Source organism: Hippocampus comes, unplaced genomic scaffold (assembly GCF_001891065.2).
Source record: "Hippocampus comes isolate QL1 unplaced genomic scaffold, H_comes_QL1_v1.1 scaffold319, whole genome shotgun sequence".
NCBI lineage: Eukaryota > Metazoa > Chordata > Actinopteri > Syngnathiformes > Syngnathidae > Hippocampus > Hippocampus comes.
Window position 1 is genome coordinate 1,552,069 of NW_017806090.1, and position 18,338 is coordinate 1,570,406.

At 40.2% G+C, this 18,338-nt stretch overlaps 2 protein-coding genes across 2 annotated transcripts; one reads left to right on the top strand and one right to left on the bottom strand.

Annotated features, from left to right (window-relative positions):
- Positions 1-2,126: 2,126 nt before the first annotated feature.
- tnnt2d (troponin T2d, cardiac) lies at positions 2,127-7,695 on the top strand. Its single transcript, XM_019894791.1, has 12 exons — positions 2,127-2,247; positions 3,588-3,644; positions 3,750-3,760; positions 4,121-4,142; positions 4,224-4,281; positions 4,365-4,481; positions 5,583-5,660; positions 5,749-5,859; positions 6,463-6,569; positions 6,664-6,754; positions 7,437-7,474; positions 7,552-7,695. The coding sequence occupies exons 1-12, from the start codon at positions 2,183-2,185 to the stop codon at positions 7,595-7,597; spliced, it is 801 nt and encodes a 266-aa protein (XP_019750350.1). The 5' UTR covers positions 2,127-2,182; the 3' UTR covers positions 7,598-7,695.
- Positions 7,696-8,584: 889 nt separating this feature from the next.
- Positions 8,585-18,274, bottom strand: LOC109530832 (dynamin-1-like protein). The gene is given in 20 exon segments (XM_074895044.1): positions 8,585-8,768; positions 8,885-9,055; positions 9,644-9,803; positions 9,916-10,025; positions 10,243-10,422; positions 10,706-10,759; positions 10,849-10,941; positions 11,015-11,061; positions 12,335-12,530; positions 12,608-12,728; positions 13,508-13,655; positions 13,658-13,710; positions 14,051-14,182; positions 14,276-14,396; positions 14,471-14,524; positions 14,527-14,626; positions 15,904-15,975; positions 16,081-16,127; positions 16,983-17,127; positions 18,046-18,274. Coding segments are annotated over 19 exon segments (1,992 nt in total). The 5' UTR covers positions 18,148-18,274; the 3' UTR covers positions 8,585-8,768; positions 8,885-8,998.
- Positions 18,275-18,338: the final 64 nt, after the last annotated feature.

Sequence of the window (18,338 nt, forward strand, 5' to 3'; positions counted from 1 at the left end):
ATTGCACTTGTAGCATAACAGTTTTTAATCCAGCAGTGAGGAAAGATTAAATCACAACCGCTGAGTTGATTATTATTCAATTGAATATTTTAATTATTATTATATGAAATTTGCGCAACCCAAAAATGTTTTTTAGACTCGTCACGGATCACTGTGACAAAAAAGTGACATTCCGACCAGACAGAATTGGTGTCGATGCTAATGCCAATGCGAATATAGTCAAAACGTCACCGTGTTGTTATGCAGCTAGCATTTCATCTTTTAATTCTCTTAAAAAAAAAAAAAAAATCACTTCATTTATAAAATACATCATTGTTAAAAAAAAAAAAAAAGAATGAAATAATGTGCTAATTGCAAAATATATGTTCATGCAGATCAACTAGCATTCACGCTAATGCTACTGTGGATCAAATGAGAAGCTTTCAAAAAAATGTTTCTTAATATACCGTATGTATATATCACGCTAAATTGCACTGAACTGACTAACTTCTTGTTATGTTGTGGGTCAAATTTACCCATTTTAATGTCATAAATTAGGGAAGCCAACCCCAAATATTTTCTTGAATATGAAGCATATGTTCTATGCAGCCCTACGAGTCTTAAACATGGCATTCTGATTGACCTTGTATTGGTGGAATATGAGTTAGGTAACAAAATCCACCCGTTTTTGTTCATCTCAGGGGGGGCGGCCATTTTGGCACTTGTTGCCGACTGAAAAAGACATCACCGTGCCTCAGGGGCTCAGGTAATGACCAATCATGGCTCAGCTAGAGAAAGCCGGTGAGCCATGAGTGGTTGTTACCTGAGCAACTGCGACAGAAAGTGGCAAAATGGCCGCCCCTCTGAGATGGCTAAAAACATCTGGATTTTGCTGCCTCAGTCATATTCCACAAACTCAATAGGAATCCGAAAGGCGTTTTGGGACAAGTGAAAGCGCATCGAAGATTGTTGCCTTTCCCTTTAAAAGTTTTTTTTTTCGTTATGAGACTTTTCCCTGATTGGCTTCAAGCTATTCCACTGAATTTTCCGATCTAGCCTGTGTTTACAATGACTCTGCATTTTTTATTTTACTTGTGGCACGCCTCTTCAAAGTGTGTTTCTCTCAGGCTGCGTCCACATGAACACGAGACAAGTCTTTCTTGGCCTAAAACAATCGTTTCATTCGCGGTACATGGATGGCAATAATGTTAGCTAGCGCCACAAAGCAAGCTAATTGCTTAGACGTACGTATATTTTTAAGTTGAGGTTCAATGTGCAAAGCACAACTTATGTCTAAAAGAAACTCCTCAACTCACTTCAATCGGTGAGATTTTCAGTGAAGAAAAAAGGATTCGGACACCCCACTGCCCAATGCTTCCTTGAGACCAATTACGACTTTTGATTTAGCCAGGGTTTTGGCGCTACCTTGTGGCAACTTAGGCGTTTTACTGAAAGCATCCAAAAAAACAAACAAAATAAAAACGTTTTTAGTTCTATTTGTGGAAAAACGGCGGCATACATGTGGACACAGCCTCAACCTGCACAGCACGAGTAAGTCCAAACGATGTGTTGGATGAAGCTTTGTTTTATTTTTAGCAATAAAAAATAAAAAATAAAGAAGGAAAAAAAAAGGGTCTTGCCTCCCTTTGTTTCTACTGTGGTGCGTTTCGATTTGCGTGACGTGGGCACAGGGCTCGCAGCTGTCCTACAGCGGCCATGCTCCCCATAGGGCGCTCGTGTCACATGAGCACAAAGGACGAGCAGGACGAGCGCATGGCGTGTACTTGGATTGAAAGGAGGGGGGGGGGATGAAGGGGGGGGTCTTGTGGCAACTTAGGCGTTTTACTGAAAGCATACCAAAAAATAAAAAATAAAAACGTTTTTAGTTGTATTTGTGGAAAAACGGCGGCGTACATGTGGACACAGCCTCAACCTGCAGAGCACGAGTAAGTCCAAACGATGTGTTGGATGAAGCTTTGTTTTATTTTTAGCAATGAAAAAAAATAAATAAAGAAGGAAAAAAAAAGGGTCTTGCCTCCCTTTGTTTCTACTGTGGTGCGTTTCGATTTGCGTGACATGGGCACAGGGCTCGCAGCTGTCCTACAGCGGCCATGCTCCCCATAGGGCGCTCGTGTCACATGAGCACAAAGGACGAGCAGGACGAGCGCATGGCGTGTACTTGGATTGAAAGGAGGGGGGGGGGATGAAGGGGGGGGCACACTTTGTCAAGATCAAGGAGGTGAAGTCGGCCACACGCTCAGCTAGCAGGTAAGGACTCTTTGAATTGAAGCTGGATTTAATGATACAGCAATTAAATACTCCGCATAACCATAATGAAAACAACCTTAGGCTTTTTAGACAATGGCATATGAATATCTTTTGATAATGATAGTCTTTTGCGATACAATTTACATAAATTTGATGTAAAACAATATGATGTATTTGATGTAAAAAATTTGGACTTGGATGAAAAATGTTTTTTTTAATTTGCATCCATTGTTAATACTATTACATGTACTAACATTTTTCAGGATTGGATTTTAATTGAAATTATTTAATATAAATTGTCATTTTATTTCATACAAACTAATACAAACTATTAATCAATATATTTGTTCAGGAAATCAAAATAAATATAGATAATAAAAATTATTAAATATAAATTATGTCATTTTATTTACAAACTAATTTATTTATATACAAACTAATACAAACTATTAATCAATGTATTTGTTCAGGAAATCAAAATAAATATAGATAATAGACTTAATTTTGTGAGGATTTTTGGGTTGCATTTTTATCCTTAAGATGAACTGAAATTTTGAAATATATATATCTACAATACATAACATAATGTCAGTAAAATTGTTATTTTATTATATTATACAATATTCAGGGATGTTTGACACCACTTTTTTTTCATAACAATACCAGTACAGGTACTTACAAGTCCTGATCCCTTTTGGATTTTTTATTTTTATTTAAGACAATGAGAAAAAAAATTGTGAACATAAAGCATTTTTTGCCCAATGTATCAGTGGTTGTTACAGTATCGACAGCATCCACAAGTACCCAAACCTTAAAATCAGACCGGTGTCGTTGCTAGCCCAACCCTGATGATATTCAAGGCAATCTCATATAAAAATACGATTATTTAAATGTTTTTTTTAAACTACAAAAATAATAATTTCGAATATTTTCTGGCTTTTTTTTAATTTACATTTTTATAGAAACATAACGAAACATTATTTTTGGATTGTTTTTCAGATTAAAAAAAAAATATATATATATATTGATACGTGTTTTTTGTTGGATGGTAGAAATAAGGCCAAGTTAAACTTATGGGTAAATTGGGTTGGGGGAGCAAAGGCAGCAAAAAAAAAAACAAACAAACAAAAAAAAACCTCAAATAAATATAATATTTCAAATGATATGTGATATGATAGCAAATAGATCTTGCATCTCCCCAGGGCCAGGGTGATGTTGCATGGTCATTGTGTGCGCTCTAAAAGTGGACCGTCTCCTTTTAAACCGTGTGAATGTGTCACTATGCTGTTTATTAATCAGAAATATTTCTCTTTGTTTAAAAAAAAAGATTTATTTGTAAGAGCCTGCCTCAAGAACAACATGTCTGACACAGAAGAGGTCATGGATGAAGAGACTCAGTATGTGGCCACTGTTATATGATACAGCATATGATGTATTTCGAATGTCTTTGTAGTAAATAGAGCTAATTTGTATTTCATTTTTTTTCTATGTTTCGTGTGAAGGGAGGAAGAAGGTAAGAGCGTTCCCCTTCTTCTACAGTGTATGACTGTATCCATCTTTCTAAATATTCATTTAATTGGAACCCGATTTAACTGATCTTAAGTTTTTTTCTCGTTTTATTTATAAGAACTTTCATTTAAAAAAAGTATTCTAATACTTTTAAAATTTGTCTTTTAAATTTTTCATTTTTATTTACAGTATCACTATTCAGCACTAAAGGAATCTAGTTTTGGAACCTTTATTTTTTTTAAAAAAACAATTTACATTTTTTTTTCTTTTTACATATTTTTATTCTGCTATAATCCAATGATGGAATAATAAACTCTGCATGAGTCATAATGTCTGTTTTCTCTCTCTCTCTCTTTTTTTTAAGATGACTCAAAGCCAAAACCAAAGTAAGTTGTTTTCACTTGATTAACACGACATGTTTCTTGTTTTCTCTGCTAGTTATCAACCCTTTTTTTGCTCAATTGCAGATTCATGTCAAACATTACTGCCCCAAAGATCCCGGATGGCGAGAAAGTGGATTTTGATGTGAGTTTGATCCCATGAAATGCATGTTAAAAAAAAAAAAAAAAAAAAAAAAAAAAAAAGACGTACATTACTTGTGAGTGCAGGACATCCACAGGAAGCGTCAAGAGAAAGATCTGTCCGAGCTGCAGTCACTCATCGAGGCTCACTTCATCCAGAGGAAGAAGGAGGAAGAGGAGCTCGTCGCCCTCGTCAACAGAATTGTGAGTCGAGACCCTCAAATCTGCAGCAAATTTGAAGAAATTTCCCAACGTCACTCAAAATACACAAAATAAATTGAGTATTGACACAAAAAATGGAGGAAACCTGAAGTTGAGTTGCTCCATTTGCAGACTGGCTCTTGTGCTGACCCCCACGTCACTCACCACACCAGCCCCCACCTTTTAAAGCCATACACACTCAAACTGACAGACATGATGGTCAAACGAATACCTGCACCGCATGCACATCAGTTGGCCCCTGCATACGCGCAGTTTGCAATGCACTGGGGCAGTTCCAATTGTGCCCCACGAAGTCTCGAAGTCTGCCAAGCAGCAAGGGTCCGCACTGGGAAAATTCTGTGCTGCATGCATACACAAAGATTCGAATACATTTCATTCAAATCATTTTTGTGACGATCGTACTACTTTTGTCCAAGTGAAAGCTTCAAATTCGTTTCCTTAAAGGAAAAGCGTCGTGCCGAGAGAGCAAAAAAAAAAAAAGACGTACATTACTTGTGAGTGCAGGACATCCACAGGAAGCGTCAAGAGAAAGATCTGTCCGAGCTGCAGTCACTCATCGAGGCTCACTTCATCCAGAGGAAGAAGGAGGAAGAGGAGCTCGTCGCCCTCGTCAACAGAATTGTGAGTCGAGACCCTCAAATCTGCAGCAAATTTGAAGAAATTTCCCAACGTCACTCAAAATACACAAAATAAATTGAGTATTGACACAAAAAATGGAGGAAACCTGAAGTTGAGTTGCTCCATTTGCAGACTGGCTCTTGTGCTGACCCCCACGTCACTCACCACACCAGCCCCCACCTTTTAAAGCCATACACACTCAAACTGACAGACATGATGGTCAAACGAATACCTGCACCGCATGCACATCAGTTGGCCCCTGCATACGCGCAGTTTGCAATGCACTGGGGCAGTTCCAATTGTGCCCCACGAAGTCTCGAAGTCTGCCAAGCAGCAAGGGTCCGCACTGGGAAAATTCTGTGCTGCATGCATACACAAAGATTCGAATACATTTCATTCAAATCATTTTTGTGACGATCGTGCTACTTTTGTCCAAGTGAAAGCTTCAAATTCGTTTCCTTAAAGGAAAAGCGTCGTGCCGAGAGAGCGGAGCAGCAAAGGATCCGAGCCGAGATGGAGAAAGAGAGGCAGGCCAGGCTTGCCGTAAGTTCTCACAAGTTAAGAAAATATGCGATGACCTGATCAGTGACACGTGCGCGTTTGTGTGTGTGTGTGTGTGTGTTACATCCAGGAGGAGAAGGAGCGAAGAGAGCAGGAGGAGCAGCGCAAGAAGCATGACGAAGACGCCAAGAAGAAGAAGGTCCTCTCCAGCATGACTCAGCAGTACGGCGCCGGACAGAAGGTCACACAGCTTCTTACTTTGACATATCTGGTCACGCAAAGGCGGCTTCTTTACAAAACAAAATGATTAGGACCTCATGCAAAAATTTCAGCTTCTGTTGCTGAAAATGCCACCATCTAAAACATATTTTGCATCAGGTAGCGGATATTATTCTTTCACTGCTCTCTCCAATTTATTTAGTTTTTTGGGGTGATTTCATTAGAGCAATCGGATTAGTTTTATTTTAAATGTTGAGCAAATTGTTTTGGGAGTTTATCTTACAAATTGTACTTCACATGGGAAAATTAAAGACAAACTGATGATAAAAAAATATATTTCAAAAGTCAACTTCAAATACATTACTGAATTAGCAATTTTTTTTTTTTTTTTAGATTCCTCACCAACCCAAGTAGGTCAAAATATTAGGCACAGCTCTCCATATGCTGCCGTAGCGTAACTCTGTCATAAACTGCAACCCCCCCAAAAACAAAAAACAGAACAGAGTCAATAATCTGCGCTGCAGCTCTTGCATTCGAAGTCAATCGGGACAGGCTTTGTGCAGCATGGATTCAAGTGCATTTACTGAATCTTGCACTTGTAAATACTCAAATTATGCCCAAACAGAGTGAAAAGAAAGGCAAAAAGCAGACAGAGAGAGAGAAGAAGAAGAAGATTCTGGCTGAGCGCAGGAAGCCGCTCAACATCGACCACTTGAGTGACGACAAGCTCAAGTAGGACAAACGAGGGTCTCCGCAGCACGGCAAATTGATTCATATTGAGTATGGGATGAAATCTGCAATTGTGTGCGTGCATGCGTGTGTGCAGGGAGAAGGCTAACGAGCTGTGGCAGTGGCTGATGCAACTGGAGACGGAGAAGTACGACCTCAACGACAAGTTCAAAAGGCAGAAGTGTGACGTGAGTCTCTCCATACATTTCAGCATGACAGCAATTCTTGCTTAATTCTATGATAAAAACAGTAAAGAACGGGTTGGAGGAAATATATTTCCAACTCCATGTTTATTTGAACCTGCTGTATATATGATTTGGTTTGTTTTTATGTAATGCAAAAAATGTTCAGCACTGTTTTCCATTTCAACACATTTTCCTTTCCATGTTTTGTTCCTGAAAATCAGAGAAACTGTAAGAGTGAGGAATATATTCAATCAACTTAAAAATTCATTTTTCAAACATTCATTTAAAAAAAAAAGAGAATTTTAGTGAGGGATGTCCTGATTGCAGTTTTTGTACCGGAGTCATTATCAAGAAAAAAAAAAAAGATACTTTGGTATATGCCAATAAGCCTAGTGATGCATTGGTTCAAAACAAGTAAAACACTAGTGTATCAAATAATCGCCCCCCCCCAAAAAGTAATCCTTTCAACTGCATAAAATTAGGTTGTCAAAAAAAAAATACTATACTAATTTTATTTTTCAAGGGAAAACTAAATTAAGCATCCATCCATTATCCGAACTGCTTTATCCTCATGAGGGTCACGGGTGTGCTGGAGCCTATGCCAGCTGTCTTTCTTTTTTTGTATTATTATTATTATTGACTATTAAATGGATTCCTTGTTAATTGCGCTTTACGCTACTTGCAGATCAACCTCCTCCTTGTCCGAGTGCAGGATCACCAGAGGTAAAGTCATATGAAATCGTGGTGAGTTGAATTGTCTGATTTCACGCTGCTGTTTCTTCTTCTGTGGTTGTTTTTAGCACTAAGGGCCGTGGCAAGGGCAAAATGGGAGCCCGGCTGAGGTAAAGAGGGAACATCCTCATCCCCAACCTGGGACACACCAAAACAGGACATCGGTGTATCGCCAATCATATTTCATATCAATAAACAAGCATCTACTTCCATGAGAGTCACACAGGGTGTTTTGTTTGCGTGCCAGCAATGTTGTATGGTTAACCACCGGGCGGCCATACAGCAGTTCTTACTGTACTGTGCTGTGCGACTGATTTGGTGCTCTTTAGTGTTACCGCATGTGTGTGTGGGTCCTACATGACAAATCAATAAAACACACAGTGGAATTTGGTCGCTGTCAGTTTTTTGGGGCGCTTGTTGAAAATACCGCGGCCCGTGTTGGTTGGTGCTCTACTGTATTGTATGGTGAACCCATGCCAGAAGATGGCGGCAAAGCACCTAAAACGGAGATGATCACAAAGCATCAACACCATGCTTCTGACATGTACACAAACCATGAACCCATGTTACACAAGCTACTGTATTCAGTCGTTACATTACTCAACACAAACAGATCCTTTTTGTGTGAGGCTCATCAAGCGAGTACCCGGCTAAAAACAAGCAAGCATGAACTTACGTGACATCAGACAGGGGCAAACAAATACATGCATGAGAGCTTCACACAAACAATCTAAAATCATTTAACTCACCTTATTTACTAAAAAATATTACGGCATCTTAGCAAATTGTAACAGCAGTTAAGTCAACACTGGCTACTCGAAGCAGCATCGCTGGAGAAGCAACCCCGCCCCCCCAATAAAAAAACCCTCACACTGTAGTTTCAGTTTCACTTTTTGGGCAGGAAAAACAGCGATTTGATGAGTTTCAGTGAATAATGGATGACAACTTAAAATATACAAATGTAAGAAAAATTCAAAAAAAGATTTTCAAAAACATAAATTCAGGATTGCCAGACCTCAAATACACAGTTTCATTCAATTCAATTAGAGGTGGGGTAAGGGATGGAAGTTACGATGCGATACGTGACGACAACAACAACTGTTTTTGTTTGTCATGTCTGTCTTTAATTATATTCAACACAAAATAATGGATAATAACATCATCCCTATCGATACACTTTGGTTCATAAGAAAAATAGATTATTTCTAGTCACGGGGGGATGTTTGAGGGTTGAGTGATGGAAACGGGATAGTAGGACGTCTTCATCCAAACTGTACAGTCGTAACTATGATTTCTCCGGACACATAATCACCCTTGTATTGTGAGGAGTGCGGGTCTTACGTGGACCTTGTGTGCAAGGGCCGGTGGGCTGTGTGGACTGAGGAAGGGGAGGACCCGAACACATAATCACCCTTGTATTGTGAGGACTGCGGGTCTTACGTGGACCTTGTGTGCAGGGGCCGGTGGGCTGTGTGGACTGAGGAAGGGGAGGAGCCTGAAGGCGAGCGGCTTCTCTCACCATAAGTGCGGTTCTCTGATCTCCGCAATCACTTGGCTGGCTTTCTGCAGGGCCTGCATATAACACGGTCTGAGTCAGGGGCGTCAAACTCATTTTTAACGCGGGACACTTTGTCGTTCTGGCTTCCCACAGACGGCCATTATGTCGGTGAAACAAATACAGTCAGTTTCATTGCCTCATTGTATTGTTAAGTATACATATACAGTCACACCTCGGTTTTCGAGCATAATCCGTTCCAAAAGGCTGTTCGAAAACCGAATATTGTATTGTTAAGTATACATATACAGTCATACCTCGGTTTTCGACCATAATGCGTTCCAAAAGGCTGTTCGAAAACCGAAACCACGCTCTTTTAAAGAAAAAAAAAATCTTTATTGAACACGTCTGCTCACAATGGAACACTACACGAGGAAGCGTCACTTCCTCGCGAAAGGAAGGCGAGAGGAGTCAAGTTTGGTCGAGAACCGATTTTCGGTCGTAATCACGTAAGGAAGGTGAGAGGAGTCAAGTTTGGCCGAGAACCATTTTCGGTCGTAATCCGAGACATAAAAAACCCGAACTTTTTGGTCGAAAACCGATTTGGTCGAGAACATAGACGTTCGAAAACCGAGGTTTGACTGTATATGGATCGGTTCGAGTACCTTGAGCATGTCTGCCGCCTCATTGCGTCGCTGTGCCATGTCCTCCGATTCGGTCAGCAAGTCATCCAACAGTACCGATTTATACAACTGACCCACCAGCTCGCTCTGCAGGCAGTCTTTGACGTGGTTCACCAGGAAGTGCATCACCGCTTTAGGCACGCTGAGTAGGAGGAGGAGGAGGACGGAAGTAGTGAGACAGCGATGAAGACTGTCGCAAAGGATTCTGACTTTCCAAAGGAACCGAGATCATGCCATGGTCGCTCTTTCCGCACCTGTCCTGGATGTTTTTCCGCACGATAAGAAAATAGGACTTGATAAGCCTCTCTATGACCTCGCAGTCTCTCTGTTCCCGAGCAGACAACTTCCTGGACACTGGTACAGGCTGGGGGAAAAAAGAACAGTTACGATGAGTTAAAGGGGCACAGTTTATGAAAAATTGACTTTTTGCTGGTTTGTATTTAAAATATTTGGCTCTCTGAAATGACTGTTTGTTTCATACATCAATACCAGTTACAACACGTCAACAAAACTCCGTATTTCAGGAATCGAGATAATATCATGTAAATCATTCCCTTGCTCCCCTTTAAAGTCAGCCTTACCACATCGAGCAAATTAACAGCATGGCCCTTCTGCGGGCTCGCGGGGAGGGGATTCTGGGGCATTGCCCTGTCACCCCCAGCGCCCTCCTCCCCCCTTTTCAGCATCCCTCTCCAGTTCCCCGTCCCGCCGCTGTCCACCTGATCGCCAGAAGACGCGACCTGAGCCCCGCCCACTGCCGCCTGCTGGCCAGAAGAGAGATTAGCAAGGGAGACACTGTCACATGAGGTTGGAGGGAAAATAACTCTCTCGCTCTGATGAAATTAGGGACTTGAACTTTTTATTGTGGTCACTAAAATGGAGCCAACAGTTGTCAAGTGGCTAATGTAAAAATACGACGCTGTATATTATATTCATGTAAATGCGACTGTAGTTTCAGTGGTGTAAAACTGCACTGCATCATACTGACTCATAAGTTGGCACAGCTCTTGTCTTGGAGATTGTGATTTACAAATAAAACAGTACCTTGTCTCGTGGGACAGCAGATGGCAGGTCCCTCATTCTGTTGCGTCTTTGCTCCTGCGAAGAAAATTTAACAGCATGACTACAATTAAAAATCATTTGCAGTGAAGAACAGTCTGAAGAGAAGCACGGCAGAGGGTTTGGACCTCAATGTTGTGGTTCATGAGGCCACAGGCGTCAGCAAAGTCGGGATGTTTGGTGTTGATGTACGCCAGCTCAATCGCGACCAGGTTGTGAACCTCAAGACAAAAAGACATTTAATTATGAAGAGATGTTCATCATATCATGTCGCCATGAGGGCAGTTTTGCTACCATGTCATTGGTAATGGGTAGTCTCTTTCTCAAGAGGGAGGTGACCACTTATCCTCCAAGGACGTTTCCATTACATTGTGGTTCACACCTCAATGCCACCATTAAAAAAATACAAATAAATTGTTCCACAAATAATGATAATTATAAAGCAAATTGTAATGCACTAAACTCCGATTTTTTTTTTTTTAAATAAATGACGGGTCGGCAATCCTCCAAGGACGTTTCCATTACATTTTGGTTCACACCTCAACGCCACCATTAAAAAAAATATAAATAAATTGTTCCACAAATAATGATAATTATAAAGACATAAAATGTTAACTGTTTTGTTAAGCGCTTTGTTACAGCTGCCGCTGTTGTGAAAGCGCTATATAAATCAGCATGTATTGTATTGTATTGTATAAAATACTTGTGTACTTTCTCTCCAGCTTCTCAACTTTTTTTTTGAGGTGTGACATGTATTAAGAGTGGAAGCCACCGCTTGAGGATGCGTCAATTTCCCAAACTCATGTAGCTGAACAAGGTGACTAGATTAGAAACATTTCCCAGTAACAAAACAGACTTTTGTGTGTGCTGTTTTAATAATGTCAGACACAGTTTCAATAAAAATACTTTTCAGAAGACAATCCCTACCCAATTTCAATAACAATAAATATAGTTTAGATTATTTTAGTGATATCCTAATTTCTCAAGATGGTAAATGGGGGACTTTCATGAGTTTGTGCAAACTATAACTATTCAAATTATAAAACATGAAATATTTTCTATTAGAAACATTTCCCAGTAACAAAACTGACTTTTGTGTGTGCTGTTTTAACAATGTCAGACACAGTTTCAATAACAAAAATACTTTTCAGAAGACAATCCCTACCCAATTTCAATAACAATAAATATAGTTTAGATTATTTTAGTGATATCCTAATTTCTCAAGATGGTAAATGGGGGACTTTCATGAGTTTGTGCAAACTATAACTATTCAAATTATAAAACATGAAATATTTTCCTCTGCGTGTCGAGAATCTACTAAATACATAAATGTCCCTGATTTTAAGTTTTCCACAAGATTCTCCTGATACTGTAGTTGTAGCCTGTTGCCACCTGTGTGCTGTAGTTACTGCAGTACCCAATTTCAAGAACAATAAATATAGTTTAGATTATTTTAGTGAGATTCTAATTTCTCAAGATGGTAAATGGGGGACGTTCATGAATTTGTGCAAATTATAACTATTCAAATTATAAAACATGAAATATTTTCCTCTGCGTGTCGAGAATCTACTAAATACATAAATGTCCCTGATTTGAACTGAATTTAAGTTTTCCACAATATTCTACTGATACTGTAGTTACAGCCTGTTGCCACCTGTGTGCTGTAGTTACTGCAGTGTTGGATGATCCTCTGCATCTCCTCGTGAACCAGCTCCACGCAGCGCAGACTGGGCTCCTCCAGACGTTTCACTTGTCTCTTGACCAGTAACTCGAAGGAAACCTCAGGCACAAACAAGGCAGGCCGAGGTCCCTGGAAACAACAGGTTGTCACACCGTTCGGATGGTTGCGTCAGTTACAATTCCTGATCAGATGTTGCAGGGACCCACCGTTGCGTTACGGATCGCCGTCAGCACGTCGATCGTCGTCAGGCCGCCTAGGGGATCGACTGATTCCAACGTTCGACCGAAGGTCTCGTGGAATATGTAACAGATTCTCGCGCCGCCACAGCTGAGGAAGAGCAGAGGTGGAAGGGTCGGTCAAACTGATTTTCAGGGAGCCCAACAGGTGCGGATCTGGGGGGTGGCCATTGGGTGGCTATGGGCACCCGAAACTGAAACCTGTCCAGCAATTTGCAGGGCGTTGCCAGATACAGATTAAGCAGTGACAAGAGTGTGCGTGAAACCCAAAGTAATTTAAACCACCAGATCAGTGGATGACTGTAAGCAAGTTAACGATAAGCGAATGTCAATTTTCAGCACGTTTAATTTATGGATATCGGTTGGCTAGATTTAAAAAATAAAATAAAATAAAAATTGTGTTCAAATTCTTTGTTGTTGAAAGGTATATATCTACTGGTGCACTGATGCTAGTTTCATTAGCCCATCTAAGGGAGGTTGCATTTAGCTAGCGGCCAATGATTAGGCGGCTTGGTTAAATACACAACATGTAATTCTTAGGTTTATGTTTAGTTTTATGGCAATCTCCACTGGGAGTGCTGATAAACAACCTGAATCACACACAGAAATGTTCACTAGCTGCCCAACTGCTAGGTTGGCCAACGATATATGGGGTTGGTCCATTGTTGTGACATGTCCGCGAGTTTGCCATATTGAATGTGGCAGATCTGTCTAAGAACTGCTGCAAGTCAATGGAGCAAACGTGATACAGCACCTTTCTACAAAATGCTGAAAGTTAAGCTGCTTTATGTTCCTCTCCAAAATGACCTCTGGCGTCACCTTGCCCAGTGAATATTCCCTGACTCGGCAAGTGGCGGCAGCCTGACTCACAGTTCGGCCGTCTCGATGTACTTGGCCGTGCCCTCGATGGTGTGGCAGTACTCGGCGGCAAACTTGGTGATGAGCTGCAGCAGGGTGGCGCTCTGGTCTTCCACAGGCTCGCCGGAGCGGTTGAGCAGCGACTGGTACTGGGGCGCCCGTTGATCCTGGTTTTCAGCTCCGGGAGGCAGTCTCGGATGTGGTGCATGAGCAATCTACACCCAAGAAGATCAGATGAGTCGATCTCACGTGAAATTTACATTTTACTACATGACTACACTTAGCTGTTGCGCATTTTGTCACAATTTAGTATTCATGCAATTTCATATAACCTGAGGCTCAAGAACACGTTTGTGATTTTTACATATTCATATGTTAAATTATAATCCACATTTTTTTAATAACTTCTGTTTTTGGAAACACTTTGCAAATACTCCAAAACTGTAGCTTATAACCATTATGACAAATAATGATTAAATATGATTATTTTTTGTTTTCATGAAAACGTGCAGGTGTATCCACTGCTCTTTTAAAAATAGGAGCTTCATTTCTTACCTATTCAGTGTCCTGGCCAGATATTTAGTTCCACTTCTGTTTGCAAGGGAGGGGTACTTCTTTTGGAGAAAAGCGTACTCATCACGGATCGCATCTGCCACTGATTTCTTCTGATTGATATCCAGCTGACTCCTGGCAAAAATCAAAATTAAAAAAAGTCAAATGAAAACCCACAGTTGGCACACCACATGACTGATGTGTGCAACTGGACACAGGCGCCGTCACCTGTTGACAACTCCAATAATGCCAAGTTTGACAGGAATGACTCGGCCCGTCAGGATATCCAGGGCGTCCGTTCCGGCATCCATCAGATCCAACTTGGTGACCACGGCTAGTGTCCTTCTTCCTGGACGCAACACGGAGGACATAATTTAGGACATGCATTAGTTCCAAGCAAATGCAAAAAGCAAAAGCATTCACCATCAGGATCGACTTCACGGGCCACTTTGAGGGCGAATGTGATCACAATTATCTTTGGACATATCTCACTTTGGTGATGCCAGGAAGGTCCACAAGTGTGAGGTTGACAACATTGGGTGAGAAGACTTTGAGGTGAATGGGTTCATCACTGATACCCTGGGGACAAAAATAAATAAATAAAGTAAAACATGAAGTTTGCATTTACATTTCTTGTCTGATCCATTTCTTCACCTGCGAATGCACAAAGTGGAACTCAAGAAAAAAGAAGTTTTTTGTTGGTATTTTCTGCTTGTATATGGGTACCTACCCATTAACTCACAGGTGAGCACATCCCTCACATTCTTGTAAATATTTTATTACATCTATGATGGGACATCAATAAAGAAATGACACTTTGCTATAATGTAAAACTGTCATTGTACAGCTTGGCTAACTGTCAATTTACGCTGGCAACAAAAGTGACTGCAGTCCAAGTGAAAATTTCCAATTTTCTCTTTAAAAATGTCAAGATTTTGAGAGGTCACCATTATATTGCAGCAATGCTTTTTTTCAGATCCTCAGACGCTTCTTTCCCATGTGAGGTGCCAGACTGGACTTCCAGTGAGCAGTATGAGAACATAATAACACAACTGCTCGCCATTCACAACAAGCAGTCACATCACACTGGGGAAGTAAATATTTTATTACATCTTATGATGGGACAACAATGAAGAAATGACACTTTGCTGTAATGTAAAACTGTCATTGTACAGCTTGGTTAACTGTCAATTTACGCTGGTAACAAAAGTGACCGCAGTCCAAGTGAACATTTCCAATTTTCTCTTCAAAAATGTCAAGATTTTGAGTGGTCACCATTATATTGCAGCACTGCTTTTTTTTCAGATCCTCAGACGCTTCTTTGCCATGAGAGGTGCCAGATTGAACTTCCAGTGAACAGTATGAAAACATGATAACACAACTGCTTGCCATTCACAACAAGCAGTCACATCACACTGGGGAAGGACATTTACAAAATGAGGCAGACATTTTTACATCAGAGTGCACTCGCTTTTGTTGCCAGTGATTTCGATCTGAATCACCATGTGTGATTTGAAAGGGACAGTAAACATTACGACAAGCTATACACCAACTGTAAACTGTAGCAAAGTGTCATGTCTTCAGTTTAGCCCCATGAAAGAATAAATATATTTTCAAAAACATGAGGTGTGTACTTACTTATGCGAGATACTGTATATAATTTGAATTTACTACATACGTCATGGCCTTTACGTGTATCATGTAGAAAGCATATGGCTACACTTTGTTTTTTTTTTTATTATGCCCGTATGCGAGATACTGTATAGAATTTGAATTTACTACATACGTCATGGCGTTTACGTGTATCATGTAGATAGCATATGGCTACACTTTGTTTTTTTTTATTATGCCCATACCTTGTTAATGCCTGATATTCTTTCTGTTTCTGCTTCAATTTCTTGACGGATCTCTTCAAAATTAGTGTAGATCTAAAAACAAACCAAAACAAAAAGAGAAACAGAGAAAATGTCAACTATCTAAAAGGTGCTCAGGACTTGAGTGCATTTGTATGACATGATTCCTTTCAACTTTACCTTGTTTTTGGTGTGCAAGAATTTGCCCCATTCCTCACCGTCGATTCCTGCAGAGATTCAAATTATGGGCATCAGTCAATGATGTGACCAACACATGTTTAACTTCTCACAAGAGGAATTTTCTGGTGGCTACAATGGGATATAAAAACTTCACAGCGAAAAGCTGAGGGGGAAAAAAATAATAATAAGAGCAGGGAGAAAAAAATTGCTTTCATAGCTGATGACAGAAGCGCAGTAAAACCCTTCAAGCACAAAGAAGCAAGGCAATCAAAGTTGCACAACAAAACTAGGATGAAAACGAAGCCTGTTAGTCATCTCAGGTGAAGCTGGCGGTTCAGGACATTGCAGCTGTTTTTGGTGTTTGGGTATGTTCAGAGAATGATGGAAAAAAAAAATATATTTTTTTTTTCAATCAATCTGAACTGAGTGAAGCCGCGTGGGTGTGCGGTTGATCACAGGCTACTCCAAAGAAAGGGGCGGAAACGGGGAGGCAACCTTATACTGTATACAAACACGGTAGGGCAAATAACAATAAAAGGGAGACCTCTGTAAAAGCGCCCATTTTTCTTGAATTCTGTAGTTTAAGAGAGAGACAACAAATGGGTTAGCCCGGTGCTCGTCTACTTATGAATGAGGGGGGAATTACACAGGGGTCTTAATAAGAAACCTTATTTCACATTGTTTAAACGTTTCCCAGTAACTAGGAGTTATTAAAAAAAAATTATATATATAAAATCACTGATTTAAAGCTTAGTTGCGACAGTCTTGAGAATGTAATATGTCAAAAATAGATAACTGCTTGATGGCCTGGTTTAGCCCGTTTAAGTGAAATAAAGGGGAAGGTGCAACAGGAGGCAGGGATAAGATACAATAATAAATAAAAATGAATACGCCAATGGTACCGTTCTCCTCATTGGTTTTCCGGCGGTCTTCGGAATCGATGTGGACGAGCTGGAAGATTAGCGGCCGACGGGTCACAATGCCTGTGCCTCGCGGTAGCACATCCCTGCCGACTAGGCTCTCTAAAACAGAACTCTTGCCGCTGCTCTAGAAAGAAAAACAAATATATTACACTAAAATATGACAAAGTCGCAGGGTGTTTTTTTACAGTTGAAGTCAGGATAAATGCAACGTGATGTTACGTTCACCGAGTTAAGGTTATTTGTACGTGTACAACTTGTACTTCATAAAACTACAGTAGGTATAAGATACCTACTTACTCGTCTTTGAAGCTCAGTAGCAAGGATAAACAAGCAACAAAACAACGAACAAAAAACATCTCCTAGACTTGGTTTGTTGCACTCTAATAACACCCGTTGATGCTTGCCAAAACAGCTGAGACTGCCACATCCTATTAACGGGTCACAGAAAGTAAACACGTTTGGCAAAACCTATCACTACTTTAAACCAATTAGGCTCGACTGTGTCGGCTTTTTAGATGAAGAGAGGCGTTTAATGATAATGGGTCATGTTTTGTGCTATGGGAAGTGCAATTTTTGGAATACATGCTGATTGGTATTAACTAAATGTAATGTAGCTGCTGTATGAAAACTATCATTATATTGTATAATATAAGTTATTTATCTTCTACCTAAAGTAGACACACATGCGCTGGAGGATATTGCTGCGACATATTTTCCATTAGCCTGGAAAGAGGCTTAGCGTAAGCTCAGTAGGAAACAATATACTACACGTTACGACAATTATTTTAGGATTTATTACGATAAACAGAACAATAAGTAATTACATTAACAACAGCGATGTGTACTGTGACGATGTTTCAAGTGTTAAAGAAAACATATTTTTGCTTGTGTTATTTTAAGGTAAGTTAACACACACACATCGCAAACATAAATAGTGACAATGGATGAGAAATAAACGCCATGAACTCAAGACTGAAGTTTTAACAACTAGGTATCATGCTAACTAACTTGCTAGGCTCCAAAACAAAGTGCAGTTTCTCACCTGAGTCCCCACAACAACTATTTGCGGCAGCTGAATGATGTCAGCGCCCACTGTGTTAAAAACATCTTGCAGTTTGTTTATGACAGGTATGAGGGCCTCCATGAGCTCCAAAACCAATCCGGACCTGTCAAGAAATGGGACACTTCTCCGTTCTTCACAAAGTCATTCAATGTCCCGCGGGTGGCTAAGCTAGCGATTGACATCTCTTTCACACCGCGGCGCAAACTACTATGCGTTGTACCGTTGCATTGTGGGAGTTGGAGTTTACTAAATCACCGTGCCATGGGATTCAC